The sequence below is a fragment of the Hyaena hyaena genome, unplaced genomic scaffold (genome assembly GCF_003009895.1).
Source record: "Hyaena hyaena isolate Hyena2069 unplaced genomic scaffold, ASM300989v1 scaffold_726, whole genome shotgun sequence".
Taxonomy (NCBI): Eukaryota; Metazoa; Chordata; class Mammalia; order Carnivora; family Hyaenidae; genus Hyaena; species Hyaena hyaena.
The window spans coordinates 587,649-604,789 of NW_024081358.1; the positions used below are offsets into that span (position 1 = coordinate 587,649).

The following is a 17,141-nucleotide window of genomic DNA, read 5'->3' on the forward strand; positions in this document are numbered from 1 at the left end:
ACGTTTCAAACTATATGGTAATAAGGGAAATATTTCAGAATTATTTAATGTATGACATATTCTTAAAATTGTCACTGTTAGACCTTAGTAAATAGATGGAAACATTCATATAAATTTTAGTTTACAGTTTACCTATAACCTTTCCTTCTGTAACTCACATACCATTTTATAAATGATGCCAACATAGTCACCGATTATAATAGCCAAGGTTATCTACATCTGTAACTGAAAGGTACATAAAAATCTAAGAGTTTTCTAAGGATGTGAGGAATGACATACTACTATAAAAAGTAGGTTGGATTCATGAAAGTAGGAAAATATGATTATCAAGGTGAGGTCTGAATACTATACAAAATTAACAATGAATTAATAAATGAAGTGTTTGAGGGGGACCTACTTGGCTTAAGCATCTGACACTTAATTTCGGCTTAAGTCATGACCTTGTGGTTCATGGGTTCAAGCCCCTTGTCGGACACCCTGCTGACAGTACAGAGCCTGCTTGGGATTCTCTCTCCCTCTCTCTGCCTTTGCCCTGCTCTCTCTCTCTCTCTCTCAAAATGAATAAACTTTAAATAAATTACTATACTTCAAAAACAAATTAAATTTGTAACAACTATTTTTAATTTCTAATGTTTAAAAATATATTATTTCCTTAATAAGATTAACATTTTAGTGACTTTTAGCACACTGTATTGAAGGAATTCGGAACAAAGTAAAACTAAATACTACACATAAAGTGTTACAGGAATTTATCACAAACTATTCACCCCTTAATTATAATTTTACTGCAATGAACTATATCAAAATATACATATAAACTAAACTGGAAACGTACATCAACAAACTGTATGATAAAGTGTCTCCTTTGTCCATCAGAATATACAGAAAGGACATATTCACCAGGTTTCCCATGACTTTCTCGCACCAAGAAGTCTCCTTGTTGTTTCAAAAGTTCTTGTGCTTCTATTCTGGGAATTGCGCCATGGTACCAGTCCTGTTCTGCCAGGGGCTTCTCGCTTATGCACCCTGCATCAGAGTACTTGAGCAAACATTGAGGGGAAAAAAAAAAAAAAGATTAAATTAGAGAAAATAGGAATTCTTGCTGGTAAAACTTAGAGTAATTATAAATACTTCTTACTTATGTTCCTCCTTTTAACTGACTGACAAAAGACACATGATGAATCTAAATTTTTCATAAATTTTAAAGAAAATATCACCTAGAATACAATAATAGAATTCAGTGTTAGAATTTATAGTCTTATTCACCATATCATAAAATAAATCCATATATTTAAAATTTACCAACCAGATAAAAGAGGTATTATCAGAGAAATGTCACAAAACGACTTCATTTTTACTTAAATTAAAAGCTGAGTTAATTATTTTAATGGAAAAACTCTCAGTGATATGGGCGGTAGACGGCCCATGTGCTATGTTCCAGAAGCAATATCTAGGGCTTCATTAGATGCTGCCTTGCTGCTGTACCTTTCCATTCTTGCCCTGATTCCCCTGACTTCCATAACCATCACCTCTGCACATGTCTGGTCCTGATCCTGTACGGCAATGACCAAGAAAGCCTTAGGAGAAGCAACATCATTAAAAATCACTAACATGAAATTACAAACATGTGGCAAAAACAAAGGAGAAATATTAGCCATGAGCATGGAAGAATTATCTCTTATTTTAGGAGGTCAAATGCTAATACCAAATAACAGACAACTAAAGAACTAATTATATCTCCTTGAAATTTTCTAATTGATAATAGATAATAAATTTTCTAATTAATAATCTAATTTTCTAATTATCTAATAGATAATAGATAACATGAAAATACATTTACTAGTTACAAGTAAAAGGGCTGCTTTTAACATCCAAAGAACGAAATGGCCCCAGATATTAGGAGTACTCTGTGGCTAAGATACAAAAATGTGCACTAACTCTTAGGATTCTTAGCATACAATATGTACAATGTCTCATGAGAAAGTAATTTATAAATTTCTCCAACTTATATAAACTTAATAATAAATGAGGGGTGGCTCAGCCAGTTAAGCGTCTGACTTCAGCTCAGGTCATGATCTCATGGTTCGTGGGTCCAAGCCCCGCGTCAGGCTCTGTGCTGACAGTCAGCTCAGAGCCTGGAGCCCCTCTTCAGATTCTGTGTCTCCCTCTCTCTCTGACCCTCCCCTGCTCATGCTTGCGCTCTCTCTCTCTCAGAAATAAATAAAACATTAAAAAATTTTTTTTTAAGAATTAATAATAAATGAAAGGCAAATATTCATACATGAGGTTTCTCATGCTGATATCAACTCTCTACATGGACAAAGTATAAATCTTTGTGGTAAATGAAAACTAGTTCTGAAGATAGTCTTCATTGTTTTGTGCCACTGAAGAGGCCCAAAAGTTATTGGTACAAGTTCTATTTTATGTTACTTAAAAACCATCCTAGGGGCGCCTGGGTGGCTTAGTCGGTTAAGCGTCAGACTTTCGCTTAGGTCATGATCTCGCGGTTCGTGGGTTCGAGCCCCGCGTCGGGCTCTGTGTTGACTGCCAGCTCGGAGCCTGGAGCCTGTTTCAGTCTGTGACTCCCTCTCTCTCTGACCCTCCCCTGCTCACGCTGTCTCTCTCTCTGNAAAAAAAAAAAAAAAAAAAAAAAAAAAAAAAAAAAAACAAAAAAAAACCATCCTAATGATTTAAAAAAGGGACCTTGAAACATCCCAAATAGACTTCAAAGAAGAGTTCACAGTTTGGTTTCTTCTGCTTATGATATACTTAATTCCTTTAATATATACATGGCATAACTTACATGGAAAATTTTTGTAAGGTAAATAAGACTCTTTTAGTACTAATTATGAATAATATTTCAAAAAAATTTTAATCGATTTCCCCAAAATGAATTTGAAGAACAAGTTACATAAAGAACCAGCCACAATTATGAGATAATAGTGTCCCTAAAATTAAATGCATTACCACACAAAATTAACTTCTTGTGTATACTGATACTAATAGTTTATAATTCTTAAACAGGTAGCCACAATTATTAAATATATCTTTTCCAAAAACTTATCACCATGTATCTCACTATAATAAACACCAACAGTTTTACTGTAATATAAATATTTCCAAGCACTGCCCATGGCAAAATTTTCAATAAAAAAAATCAATAAAATAAGAAATTCAAAGTTATCACATTGCAAAGAACTTGTTTTTATTATTATCTTTCAAGAAGGTCTACCTGTTAGAAAGGCATCACAAACAAGAATGTCATGTGATTGATTCCTTATCCTATTCAACCTATCCTCCCAAATTATGATTTATTTAGAATTGGAAAAATGCAGAGCCTGGAGAATTCATCAAGTCAGAGGGCATCTGAAACACAAAAGCTCAGCTAACACCAAGAAATTCATTTAAGGATCTGAATGTGAGGAATCTGTGTTGGGGAAAAAAATCATCCTGAAAGAACATCTAAGTTTGCTTATTTGTTTGCTTTAAAAAAAGAAGTGAATGGGAAGGAGTTTATATTACTATTTCAGGAATATACAAGAATATACAGGAATAATAATAATATACAGGAATAATATACAGGAATTATTCACCAGTTGTTTGGATTTATTAGTTTCTCTGAAAAAGAGATCTGCCGTTCCCTAGCTCCTAGACAAAACTGTTATAAAATACAAGCTCAACTATGAGTGTGCATGTGGATTACATGTATGTAGGAAAGGCCCCACATATTCCCTGTCCTGGTCTATCAGGTTTTACAGGGACTACTCTGCAAGTATTGGAAGGAATCTTTTTATTAATATGATTTTAATTAAATTCCAATACAATTTTGCAAGCTTGTTAGAAACAATGTAGAATGTTTCAGCAGCAAAATCCAATATCCCAAGAGCGGTCATAATTACATCAAAAAGGAAATGAGCTTATTTGAAGTAAATCAAATATCAGTAGGGAAAGTTTTTTCCTTGTCAGTAAATTATGTAAAATTTTTGCCCAAGATATGGGAAGTAGGGGCCTTCTTTTTTTTAAAGTTATAGGTATTCCAATCTAATTAATTATTTATACTTGGTAAGATAATCTTTCCTGATTAATTGGGCTAAATGTTTAGTTATTTTCCCTGAGCCTTGTTCTTAAAGGAAATTCCACTAAAAACACACTGGGCTTAGTGAAATAAAATAATTGGTGTAAATGAAGAGGCATTGGGGAGTCAGTACAAGAAAATGAAGATGTTTTCTTCTTGAGGAAAGAGGAAGAGCCTATTTTTTTTTCTTACCCTATTTAGGGATAATTTTCAAGTATGTAATGAAAATTTGTATGCCTTTATGTCAAACATTTCAGTTCCATATGAGGTCCTTTTAGAGAAGTAACAAAAAATTTAAAAAAAAAAATCAAGAGTGCCTGGCTGGCTGAGTTGGTAGAGCATGTGACTCTTGATCTCAGGGTTGTAGGTTTGAGACCCATGTTTGGTGAAGAGATTACTTACAAAAAAAAAAATCTTTAAAAAATTCAAAGTCTAGATTCTATTAAAATTAGGCACCCAACTTAGAAATGATTTTTAAAAAACTAAAATAAAACACCATGGAAAATATGTAAGTAAATCTTTCAAGGAACTTGAACTAGCTAAATAAAATTTGAACACAAACATAAAAATGTTTAATAAATTTTTAATCATAAAATGACATTTAATCATTTTTTCTATTCTTATACAAATTTAGTCATTAATTTAATAATCTAAGTAAAGAATTATTTCAAATCTAACTTAGTATTATACTGGGGTGAGACCAAGTAACTCAGAACTTTAAACATTCCTCAAAAATTCCATAAAGGCCCCTTTAATTTTATCACTGAAAAATTTTATATTAGGTATCAAACGTCATACACTCAGAAGTAAAAGAATCACCAAACATTTGCAAAAGGCTGGAAAAGGTCTATTGAATAGAAATCTGCCTGGTGGTAGTAAAACCTATTTTCAGTGAAAGGAATATGTAACCATAGGTAGAAAATATATTTTATAACATTTTGAGTTTGTCAGTTGAATAATTACTTAACATAAAATGAGAACATGAATAATAATGTTCTTCTTGCCACATTTTTTTCTAATTTCTAAATAATTCCATTTTGAATTTATTGAATGAGTTCATTCTTATAAGAATGAAAAATAAAAAATATTCCAGGTATTTGAGCTTCATGATCATTGCCTCAGGCTAAACAGGATATAAATTAATTGGAGCAGGGTTCTGTCTTTATGAGGCACTAAGATCTATCTGGATTCTACAAATTCTAATGTTTTTAGCAATAAAGAAGAATTGATCAATTATTTTTCATGCACTGGTATCTTTAACCAAAACAATGGAACTTCACCTAATGTTCATCTTCAGTGACGAAACTAGCAACAAAACTCTTATTCACAAATTTCTTGATTTGTTGTACTTTTTGAGAACCTGCGTTTGTTTAGTCTTTAGCTAATAACATAACTGTTGTCTAGCATCATAGCTAGGCAGTATTATAGGCTGATCAGAGATTTGGATTTTTGTATGATTCTTCCCAAAACTTTACCTAAAAAGATAGACAAGTAGGCCAAACTCAGATATTACCTTACTTCCACAACTTCCCATTTCCTTGATTGCCTTTCTGTGCACCTTCTTGCATCTCTCATAGGAGACACTATCTCTAGGCAAAATATATTTTCTGAAGGTCTTTTACTTTTGGTTTAATGCCTCTGCTTCCTCCTATACCTTCTGATTTCCTCTGACTTTTTTTTTGCTTGCTTCTTTAGTTCCCTTACTCTTCTTCTCTTTATTAGTAACCATTTTCTTTTTTCACCTTATTATTTTTATCCATTTGCTTTTTCCAGTTGTACTTGTGACTCTCATTCATCCTCTTTTATCTGATAATTTCACTGCATGTTTTCTACACTTCTATTTTTTCATTAAGAAATATTCTTTCCTTAAGCTATATAATATTACATATAAAATGTGCTACAAAAACACATTTTAGTCAATTAACTGTATTCAGTGCTAATTTCACGTTTTACGTATCAACTAAAACGATTACCAGATCATTTTAACTCATGTGTTAGGAAATTTAAATGTTCATCATCAAGTGGCAATTGCTTGTGAAGAATACAGTATTAGTCTGACATGATCAGATCACTGTTTTAAGCATTTGCTCAAACATATAAAAGAAGAGGGAGCCTGGGTGGCTCAGTCAGTAAGCATCTGACTTTACCTCAGGTCATGATCTCCCAGTTTGTGAATTCAAGCCCCATGTAGGGCTCTCTGCTGACAGCTAGAGCCTGGAGGCTGCTTTGGATTCTGTCCCCTCTCTCTGGCCCTCCCCTGCTCCCACTCTGTCTTCTCTCTCTCAAAAATAAAAAAACATTTTAAAAAGAGTCTTAAAAAAAGGATATTTGCTCTCTACACTGTAAAATTATAGGTTTATAGGAAATAAATCTGATAAGACTTTCTTAAAAATTATATGTGATAGTGATTCAAAACTAGCAATTCTGAGAATACTTTGTCTTCCTAAACATGACTGACTAGACAGTAGAATTCAGTGTATGTATGACAGTGACATGATACAAGAATTTTTATTTCTATTTTCACTTTTTTCTTATTTTTCTATATCTGAGTGTCTAGGTGACAGGAGTAGTTAAAAGGAGAGGGAAATAAATTAAAACCATAAGAATAAACAAAGACAACTATGATTTGGAATATATAACATTTAACCTGAATTTAATAATATGTATTATTAAAGGAAGTACAAAGTTGCTGTCCTAGGATTAAAGGAGAACGCTAAAGAACACAAGCAGTTTATTATGTTATACATGAAAAGAACTGCCAATGGTGGTGGCCAAGCAGTATAACACTACTGACATTATAATGCTGTACAACTTAAACAAAGGTGAACTGTAATTTTCTAATTTTTTGAAAAGAATCAGGCAAGCAAATCTTATTTGCTATATTATTCTATATAATGGTAGTATATCTTTATTTTCCAATATTTTTATTTCATAAATTCTAGCACGAAGTGATTCTAAAATTGAAAGAGCATATATGCCAATACAGTACAGAAAAATATGAATTTTGAGGAGGGAATAGTTAAATAATTTAAGAATTCTTCTGATGTCTTAAGAACAATTACTTGGACCATGATGTGCTTTATTTTGGTTTTAAAGTACATTTTTCTAACAGTGCTACTACTAGAAAGGTATTAAACTCTCCAGTGATACAGCTAGTACTCACAAGGAGCTGTAAGATGGAACAACTGATTTACTCAAACACTTGCTAGAGAAATCCTACAGTAAGCAGATGGCTCTGATAAAGGGAGGTATTCTTGATTATGATTAAAACAGATCTCATTAAAATATGGCTTGAAGACTTCCAATGGAAATAGACACACATGACTACTAGTAGGTTTCCAGATTATGTAATTAATCTTAGTATCTCTGGCCCTGACTTCAGAAGCAGTCTCTGACAAATAGTTCTCAAAGCAAAATTATAACCTCCTATGGCATGGGAAGATGCTGGATACAGAGCAGTTCTCAGAGTCCAAAGGTACTAATGATTGGTTACTTAAAGCTGTTAGCACGCTGAGAAAAAGAACACATTCTTACAGCTATTATATTAAAACACTATTCGGATCATAACAATAAGTATTAAACATATGCCATCAGATGCTATAATTCAGTTAAAGCTAAATTCATCTATCACCTAATTATCTTATACTCTCTCTTCTGTCAACACTGGTGATGGATGTATTCCATGAGACTGTCTTCAAAGAAGCTCTACATTTTAGCCACACTATAAAAATGTTGAAATAAATAGCTATGGCAAGTCCAATGGGAATAATACTAAGATTAATACTAATTTCATTCCCCTATGTAAAAAGGGATTGCCTATTTTATCTAAAGTTATATTTTATAGTTCTAATTTGTAAATGTTCATTTGAATAAAGAAAGAGTAATGTCATAGTTGTTACTGTTTTAGAATTTTTAATTAAATGTTTTCACATACAAAAGAATGGATTTGGACCTCTGCTGTGCACCATATACATAATGGATCAAAGCCATATATACAGATATAGATATAAATATAGATCTATATATATAAATTATAAAACACTCAGAAGAAAATAAAGGTGTAGATTTGTATGGTCTCAGATTAGACAATATTTTTTTTTAGATATGAGACCAAAAACATGCGCCAACAAAGAAAAACGGATAAATTAGACTTTGTCAAAAGACACTAATCAAGAAAGTGAAAAGACAATCCACAAAATGAGAAAAAAACATTTGCAAAGTATACATCTGATAAGTGGTTTGTATCCATTATACATGAAGAACTTTTATAACTCAAAAATTAAAAAGCAATCCAATTAAATAGTGTTCAAAGAAAATGAACGTTCGTATCTCTGAAGAATGTATACAAGTGGCTAATAAGCATGGGAAAAGATGTTCAATATTTTAGTTATTAGGAATATGCAAATAAAAGATATACCACTTCACATCCACTAGAATGACTATAATTTTAAAAATGGAAAATAACAAGTGCTGATGACACTGTAGAGAAATTAGAATATTCATATATTGCTAGTGGGAATGTAAGACAGTGCAACCACTGTGGAAAACTGTCGGGCAGTTCTTCAAAAAATAAAACCACAGAATCACTGTTTAATCCAGCAATTTCTACATATATAATGGAGAGAACTGAAAACACACGTTCACGTAAAACTTGTACATCAAATGTTCACTACAGCATTATACTCCTAATAGCCAAAAAGTGGAAACAACCCAAATGTCCATCAGTTGATGAATGGATGAACAATATGTGATAAATTCATACAATGGAATATTATCCAGTCATAAAAAGAATGAAGTATTGTCACATGCTACAACACAGTTGAGCCTTGAAAACATTATACTAGTTGGAAAAGACGAGACACAAAAAGTCACTTATTATAGGATTCTATTTATGTGATATGTCCAGAACAGGCATATCCTTAGAGATCAAAAGTGAATTAATGATTACCAGAAAATGGGAAAAGGAGGGAACTGAGACTAACTACTACTAGGTATGGAGTATCCTATAAGGGAGACGGAAATGTCCTGGAAGCAGAAAGTAGTGATGGTTACACAACATAGTGAGTATACTAAAAACCACTAAGTATATACTTTAAAATGGTGAATTTCACGTTATTTGAGGTATACCAATATTTATATTTGAGGTATAAAATATTTTAAATATGCTTAACTATGTAATTTTGGTTGTTTTTAAAAAGCTTCTTACACAGAAAAATATTTAGAACAATAAAATATTCTTTCTGTTTTATATTTATGAAATAAGAATACTCTAAAAATACCATACTGTGTCAGAAAAAAATTTTAAATATGACTGAGTAGTCTCTAAGACTTATATCATCTCTTTAGATTATCACACTTAACACCTGAAACCTTCACATTCAATATCAAGACTCAAGATCTCAATTACTTGTTTATTTTAGGGAAAAAACCCTTCTCAAATGTTAAGAAAACTAACATTTTAGAGAAAAGGCTGTATACATTTATTCCTAGTGAAGGATAATATAAATGGCAGACTGCCTCAATCTTTTTGGTTCATGAGATTTCTAAATAAATCAGGAAATATCAAAGGGCACTTAACTGATAAAAGTAATGGATCACCTTCAGCATGAAGATGGACCCCTGAAGAAGTGAACATTCTCTAGAATTCTCAGTTACAGAAGGAATATTTTCTTAGAAGAAATGGGCATTTCATAGCTTTGAGGATGTTGATGACTTATGAAAAATAGATCACACTGTATATTTGAATGGGGTACATGCTTTGTGGGAAAGGCCCTTCAATTTTAGTTAACAGCAGTCTGTTAACATCAAACTTTTACCCATGTCTGTCACTGTCAATTTGGTATGTTCACTTAAGAATAAAGTAAAGACCATTCTTAAATGGAGAAAATAACATGTAAACACCTTCAACGATTAAAAAGTTATGATCTGTACCATTAATTCATTAAGACTGTGCATATTATGTCTGCACATAATTTTAGGATAGCCAACCCTGTGTAACTTCATCATACTGAGCTAACTGGATTACTTCTGTTTCTGTATGTAAATGAGCATGTCTTTCCATACATAAAAGAAAAAATCCTCTCACCCTCTAATTGACCCTGATTTATCAAAACAGGCTCTGGCTGGAGCCAAAAGCTGAAGTTTTCATAGCGATGAGCTTCTGTAACATGAAGCCTCAGAAGCCACTGCTGTGCTCCTAGACAGCTGTCTCCCTGGGCATCCCAAGTCGTGAAGGAAACAAAAGAACAAACATGAGGAGTATTTGCCCATGTCTATCTCATAGAATTCTTATTTTCCTGTCACTAGCTAAAATTTGAAGCCCTAAATTCCATGCTCCTAACTTTACACTTAAGAATAATGCTGAAGATAAACTCTGAGTTTTTTCTCTTTTGTTCTCAAGTATTTAAAATAGTTTACTAAAGGAAAACTGGTTAAGGGGAACACCTTTTACAAATTAGCTCACCCATAAACTGCTACTAGTTGCTGGCAAAAAGACCACTGACCTAAGTGAAACAAAAGTGAGTCAATGACAACTAGGTCATGTGTTTCATTGACCTATTTTCATGTTAAATAATTTTATGAAGTGCAAGTGAGGTATTTGAATGTTTCCGTTTAAGAACTGATTTTTTTTTCCTTTCTTTTTCTGAAGAACGGATTTGAACGTTTCCTTTTAAGAACTATTTTTTTCTTTTTTAAAAATGTTTTAAATATTTATTTTCAAGAACTCTTTTCTTCCAATAAGTCATCAAAACCTATCTATCCTCATAGTCTCTAGAATTTGCCACAGATTCATAATCAAGTCTCCTATACTTTATTTTGAATGTCAAATCCTACTAAATTAAGTCCTATGAACTACTATTTATCTATGAAGTTGTAAATCATTAACTTCGGAAAACAAGAGTAGGATATATGGGTCTTAAAAGAGGCTTCCTCTATCATGCAGTTTTTGCCTATAATTATTTTCATTTCCATTTGCTATTAATGCCACAGGAGAGGGTCTGATGAGTTCACAGCCCCTCCCTCTTTGCCATAGAACACTTTTAGATATCAAATATGACAGGAGCACTGAAGGCTAACACTGAAGTAGAAAACCTCTTTTATATAAAAATATAATTCTCTTTCTTGTTAATTAAAATACCTGATGCTTTGCCTCGATTATGTTATAAAAAGAATGTTGCTTGAGTGGAATAAACATGGGAACATGTGTTACAAATTCAAAAGGAATTATAGCAATTAACTAATCTATAGTTAAGAAATACTGTGTTTTTCTAAATAAGACTAGGTCACATTATTTTAAACAGCTAAACCTTTAAAGAATAAGAAATAATATTAAAATATTATGTAGAAACTAGAAAAGATGGAAGGGAAAGCACATAATTAATGTGTAATGAATATTGTTATTTTGACCATTATTCAATAAGACCATCATCTTAAAGCTCTATTGTGAATGAGAAATGGCTAGGAAAAAAAAGTTTGATAATTTTAGCTTGAAAGATAATGAAGAAACATACTTTAAAATTTTGCTATGTAAGTGGAAAAAGAATATCTTTCATCTTGCTTTCCTATGGCTGCTGTTAACTAGAAATTTATAGTATTCTATGCAGCACAGTGTTATGCCAAACTAAAATTTCAAACAGACTTGAATAATTAAAATGTTCTAAAAAATATGAACATGCATCTAAACTGATATATTTAAAAATACATATATAATAATTCCTATTATAAAAATGTTTCACTGGAAAAGAAATTTTCTGTGCTCTCCTTCTAATAAAGCCTCAAAACACATAAAATGTTTCCTAGAATTACTGATCTGTAGTATAGGAAGTTTATTTCTTTCCCCCAAATCAGTGTTACATGTAATTTTACTATATACATATATGAACAGATTCTATGCATACAAAAAACTATATAATGTACTTGGTTTTCTATTTGTAAGGATAAATTTACATACGATACTCACTGTTTATCAGAAAGAAGCTAAAGAAGAAAAACGAAAAGAAAAGAAAGAAACTAGACAATGACTATTTTTAGTACCACACAGAGTTCATCCTACTTACTGTTGAAGAGCCCAGTGCAGATTTTGGAGATCTAATTATTCCAGCAATTGAATGACGAATAGATTCAAACTTGGATAGCCTCTCTTTTCTTTCCTGGAGAGATTAAGAAAGAAGACTTCAGCAATAGTAGACTAGTTTACACACAGTTGTGCTGGGTATTAAGGTATTTATCTACAGCTTACCACATCTTCCAACTAAACATAACCTTCCTGATATTTAAGATGACAAATAAACAAATGCATTTAACTCTATAGTTTTTTACCTTTGTGGTCCTTCAATAAATGTCTTGATTTGGGGAAAAATAAGAAAGAAATAAAAATTCGTAAGAGGAGAGAAAATAAGAAATGCAAAGAAAATTAATGGGAAACCAAGTATTAAAAACCAGGAGGAAAAAAAAAAAGACACAAGCTAAAAGGAACCAGTCTAACACAGATTTCAGATAGCATTGTAGTTGTAAGGGATTTTCAAAAAAGAAAATAATAGGGGAAAAAGAGGAAGAGAAGTATATTGAACACAGTTTTTTAAACAGTGAAATCCAGTGTTGTCTAAGTGGCTAGGAAATTTCACAAAGATTCAATGACCATGATCATGATATTGATGATGACCCCAACACTGGAGGAGGACGGCGACAAAAAAGTGAAACAGGAAGGGGGTAATGGTAGAACTCCACTAAGGGAAGTCAATCTAGACTGCTACTAGCTTTAGGATGCATATTTCTGAGTATCATGCACCACAAGTGAAGGAAATTTTTCCTGAAATTTTCATATCTTTAGACCCACTTAACAAAGGCAAGTGAAGAGTTGGGTAAGAGAGTAGAAAAACAGAAAAAGAAGAACAATAATGAAAACCAGAAGGTAATAAGGAAGCATGTGTGAGGGCTTGTAATGGAAAGTGGCCACCTTTCCAATAATGAGTACATTTCAACTGTTAATCGGCAGCTGGCAAAAGAACTTGAGACCCTATTGCCACATGCTGTATTTCCATATCTTCTGTCAGTCATGATGCTCAGTTTTCCCTATCCCTAGAAAATAACTAAAGCAAGCCATAAATAACATCTTCTGTTTCCTTTGTCTCTAACACACTGGGTATGCCTCCCTGTAGTAAATGCAGGCATTTGTAGCCATATGCTCTCTGATAAACACTATAGTTTTTGAAACTCAACTTCTGTCTCCCACTTTATTTACTTTTCATTCTAATAGTTGCAATACTAATATTTTTATCATTCTATAAATATATCATATTAATCATTTAAAAAATCTTACAATAACATAGCAGAACAAAAGATCTCAACTTCTTTTTCATCATCATCACTTACTTTACTAATGTGCTTATATTCCATGTGAAGCACTATCTATACCTCATTTTGATCATCCCTAAAATGAAAACATTAATACAAAACTTCCTCAGAGCATACTTACAAGTTACTGTACTTGATTAAAAATTAACATGTTAAAAGCATGTACATATTTTGGGGCACCTGGGTGGTTCAGTCGGTTAAGCATCCGACTTTGGCTCAGGTCATGATCTCACGGTTCGTGGGTTCGAGCCCCGCGTCGGGCTCTGTTCTGACAGCTCAGAGCCTGGAGCCTGCTTCGGATTCTGTGTCTCCCTCTCTCTCTGCCTCTCCCCCACTCATGCTCTGTTTCTCTCTGTCTCAATAATAAATAAACATTAAAAAAATTTTTAAGGAAAAAACATGTACATATTAAATAAAATTTACTTTACAAAATAAATCTTTACTGTACTACAGATGGTCATCACCTTAGGAATGTGAGCATACATTCTACACGTTAGGAATGTGAGCATACATTCTACAGATATAATCTTAGCTTGTAGCTTCACTTTACTCTCTAGTAAAAGTCACTGTATCTGAGTCACAAGAATCTCTGAAAGGACAGCCTGGAAATACTGAAAAAGTATAGTGACCTTTCTTTAATGCATGTCCATCTTCAAATTTAAAAATCTATTTCTGGTGCTTGAGAAGTCTTTCAAAAAATAAAAAGAGTTTGGGAAGGTAAAACCTGATAATAGGTGTAGCCAGAATATGGTAAAAAGAAGAACGGGAAGTCAGGCATACAGAGCAGTTGTATACTATATTATAAAATATATTATAATGGTAACACATGCATGATACAGCAATAGGTTTATATATAGTATACTCATAGTATGTAATATGTTTATACACATTTATACGTAGAGTATTTATAGTATAATATATAGTATAATGTGTTTTTATATAGTAATATAATTATACATAGCACACATACTGAAAAGTACTCTAGTGGCCACAGTTTTCTACTCCCCAGACCAATTTCCCCATTTCTTCCGTTGGGGAATTTCTCCCCGTGACTGAGAGTGGTTGTGGAGGTGACAGTGATGTCAGCAGGAACAGTGACACTTCTGTTGATCCTGCTGCTATTACTGACAGGGAGATGAAATGAGGGTGCTAATGGCCCGTTTGGCAGTGAAAGCTTCACAAGAGAACAGGAAGCACCTCTACTGCAGATTTAGGCTTCTCTTTTGAGTTAATGCTCTTCAAATACTAGAGTGAGTATGGTGCCAACATAAAAGTACTGTTAAGTACTGTAAGAACTGAAAAGCAGTTATGCAGAAAAGTGGAAAATTCGAAAATAATATTTTGGGAGCCATTCTGAACTCACTAGTTGAGAAAACTCCTTGTGAGGTTAAGGCAAGTTTGCAAGGCTCTTGCCTTCAGATAATGATTGATACCCACCCCCACTCAACTGTTACTGCTTGAGCACCAACCCCCAAGGCACCTTGTTGATTTATCAGGAGTGACTTATTCTGGCCTTGATGTGCTGATTGCACCTTGTGAAGGAACTTACTGTAGGAACTTCTTCTTTTGTGGTTATGGGAGCAAACATTGTGTTTCCTGAAAAACCTGTTTTTCTTAATACTTCCCATTAAGCAATAAACAGGCTATTGACCCCTGCTCACAAAGAACTAACTTTTGCCTGTACTATGCTAAAAACATTATCCTGTTTATATTTGAAAGCTAAAGATACCTTTCTTCCTCATATGATGAGCATGAGTCCCCTTATCTAAATCATAATAATAAAGTTATGCAGATCGATGTTCTAGGGAATTTTTACTGACCAAAAAATCTATCATCAGAATGCCACTTCTGTGCCATCCCCGAAACACTTAATCATAAAATAAAGTTGAGTCTCAGACAGTGCGGAGATGCCTGGCTGGTGATCAGAAAGATTCTTGTGGCTCTCCCATCCCTCTCTCGCTGACACCGTGCATCCTTCATGACCCCTGGACCTGCTGGAGCTCGGGCAATAATAATATCTATTAGATAGCATTTTATTTATATATGATTTAATAATATGCAAGAAACCACAACAATAACTCTCCTCAAACTACATCTTGGGTGTCAAACTTTATGACAGGAAAGATAACCATTTCCCTCAAAACCATGTGTTAATATCAAATAAGAAATCATATACTTAAGAAATCAACACCAGGTAAGTCTAATGGGTAGGTCCAGGTGTAGGGTAAAGAACACTTCAAAACCTGCTTCTTTTGTATTAAGTGTATTTGTATTAAGTTCAAAGAGATACAATTAGTAAAAATATACAGATATCCTTTTATTTAAAGATACTCTTTAAGGGTGCCTGGGTAGCTCAGTCGTCTGAGCATCCGACTCTTGGTTTCGGTTCAGGTCATGATCACACAGTTCATGAGTTTGAGCCCCACATCAGGCTCTGCATTGACAGTGCAGAGTCTGTTTAGGATCCTCTCTCTCTTCCCCTCTCTCTGCCTCTTCCCTGCTCTCTCAAAATAAATAAACTTTAAAAAAAAATAAAGGTACTCCTTAAATAGATTGATCTAAAAAATGTATTATCACAATGAGTAGACCTTACATTTTCATACAGGAAAAAATAAATACAAATAAAGTTGATACAAAACTTTAACCAATGTCAGCTCACTATTGCCCAAATTTCCACAAATAAAACATGAAACTCACTAAAGCTGGTCTACCTAGCATTATATATAAACTTTAAATATGGTCACATAATACATCAAACTGTGCTGAATTCACTGACAGTTGATTTTTGTATCAGTGAATTACATGGCTACTTTCAGAAATTAAAACTGAAAATCTTCCTTTCAGTTACCATGGATACAGTACTAATACTACCTGTAGGCCTGCTAGGGCTGGCAATAATGCACCCCTTTTACCTACCTCAGGTAATGACAAAGTAAAGAACTTTCTCCAGATAAAAAACACAGGCATTATTAGCTCTGGCAATAGGACAACCTCCCATAGTGGAGGGAGCTGTGGGTTCAGTGAAAAGGGAATGCGAGGGGCGATATCATGAAATAATATTCTGATGAGATGCCCAGAAAAATGTCTTAAGTGTAGCTGTAAACCTATCTTGAAAGAAAAGTTCTAGATGCAGTATCAGTTTCACCTCTCATTCAAGAATAGTTTTTCATTTTCATTATATTAAAATTAATGGAAGTGTCTCATAATTTCTGTCTCCTTTACTCTTTATATATATGAAAGTATTTCATAATTATTAAAAGTTTTCCTAGTATCTATTTTAAAAAAGAGCTCTAAAAACAATACCTAAACTACTTACAGTTCAGGTATACCTATCAGGTTTTGAAATTATTCTTCACTAAAACTACCAAGCTGCAATAAAAAGGAGGCTCTCAAGTTACCTCCATCTTCTGCACACTGAAGCAAAGACAAGACAGAAAAGGCAAAAATCAAGACTTTGCTGATTGGAGTAACTGACAAAAATCAGCAGCTCTTCCAAATGACAACTATCTACGTGGCATAGTAAGTTACAAATTAATGACTTTAACCAAAAAGCAGGTAATAGTTCTCAGAGCAAGGCTCCTAAAGGAGGCACTAAGATAGAAAGAATAAGGTTCTTGATGTCAGGAGGCTAGATAGAGTAAGAATGTGGGCAAAGTACTTCACTACCTTGGCTTTCAGTTTCTATATCAGTACACAGTACACTAGACTAGAT

The 17,141-nt window shown here is 33.2% G+C and overlaps 1 protein-coding gene across 1 annotated transcript in view; it reads right to left on the reverse strand.

The window, feature by feature from the left end:
• Positions 1 to 17,141, reverse strand: part of FER (FER tyrosine kinase) — a 419,902-nt gene that overhangs the window by 231,423 nt on the left and 171,338 nt on the right. Inside the window, exons 11-12 of the mRNA XM_039217958.1 lie at positions 12,133 to 12,225; positions 836 to 1,039 (exon numbers count right to left, since the gene is read on the reverse strand). Coding sequence (XP_039073889.1) covers positions 836 to 1,039; positions 12,133 to 12,225 — 297 coding nt within the window. The remainder of the gene's footprint in view (positions 1 to 835; positions 1,040 to 12,132; positions 12,226 to 17,141) is intronic.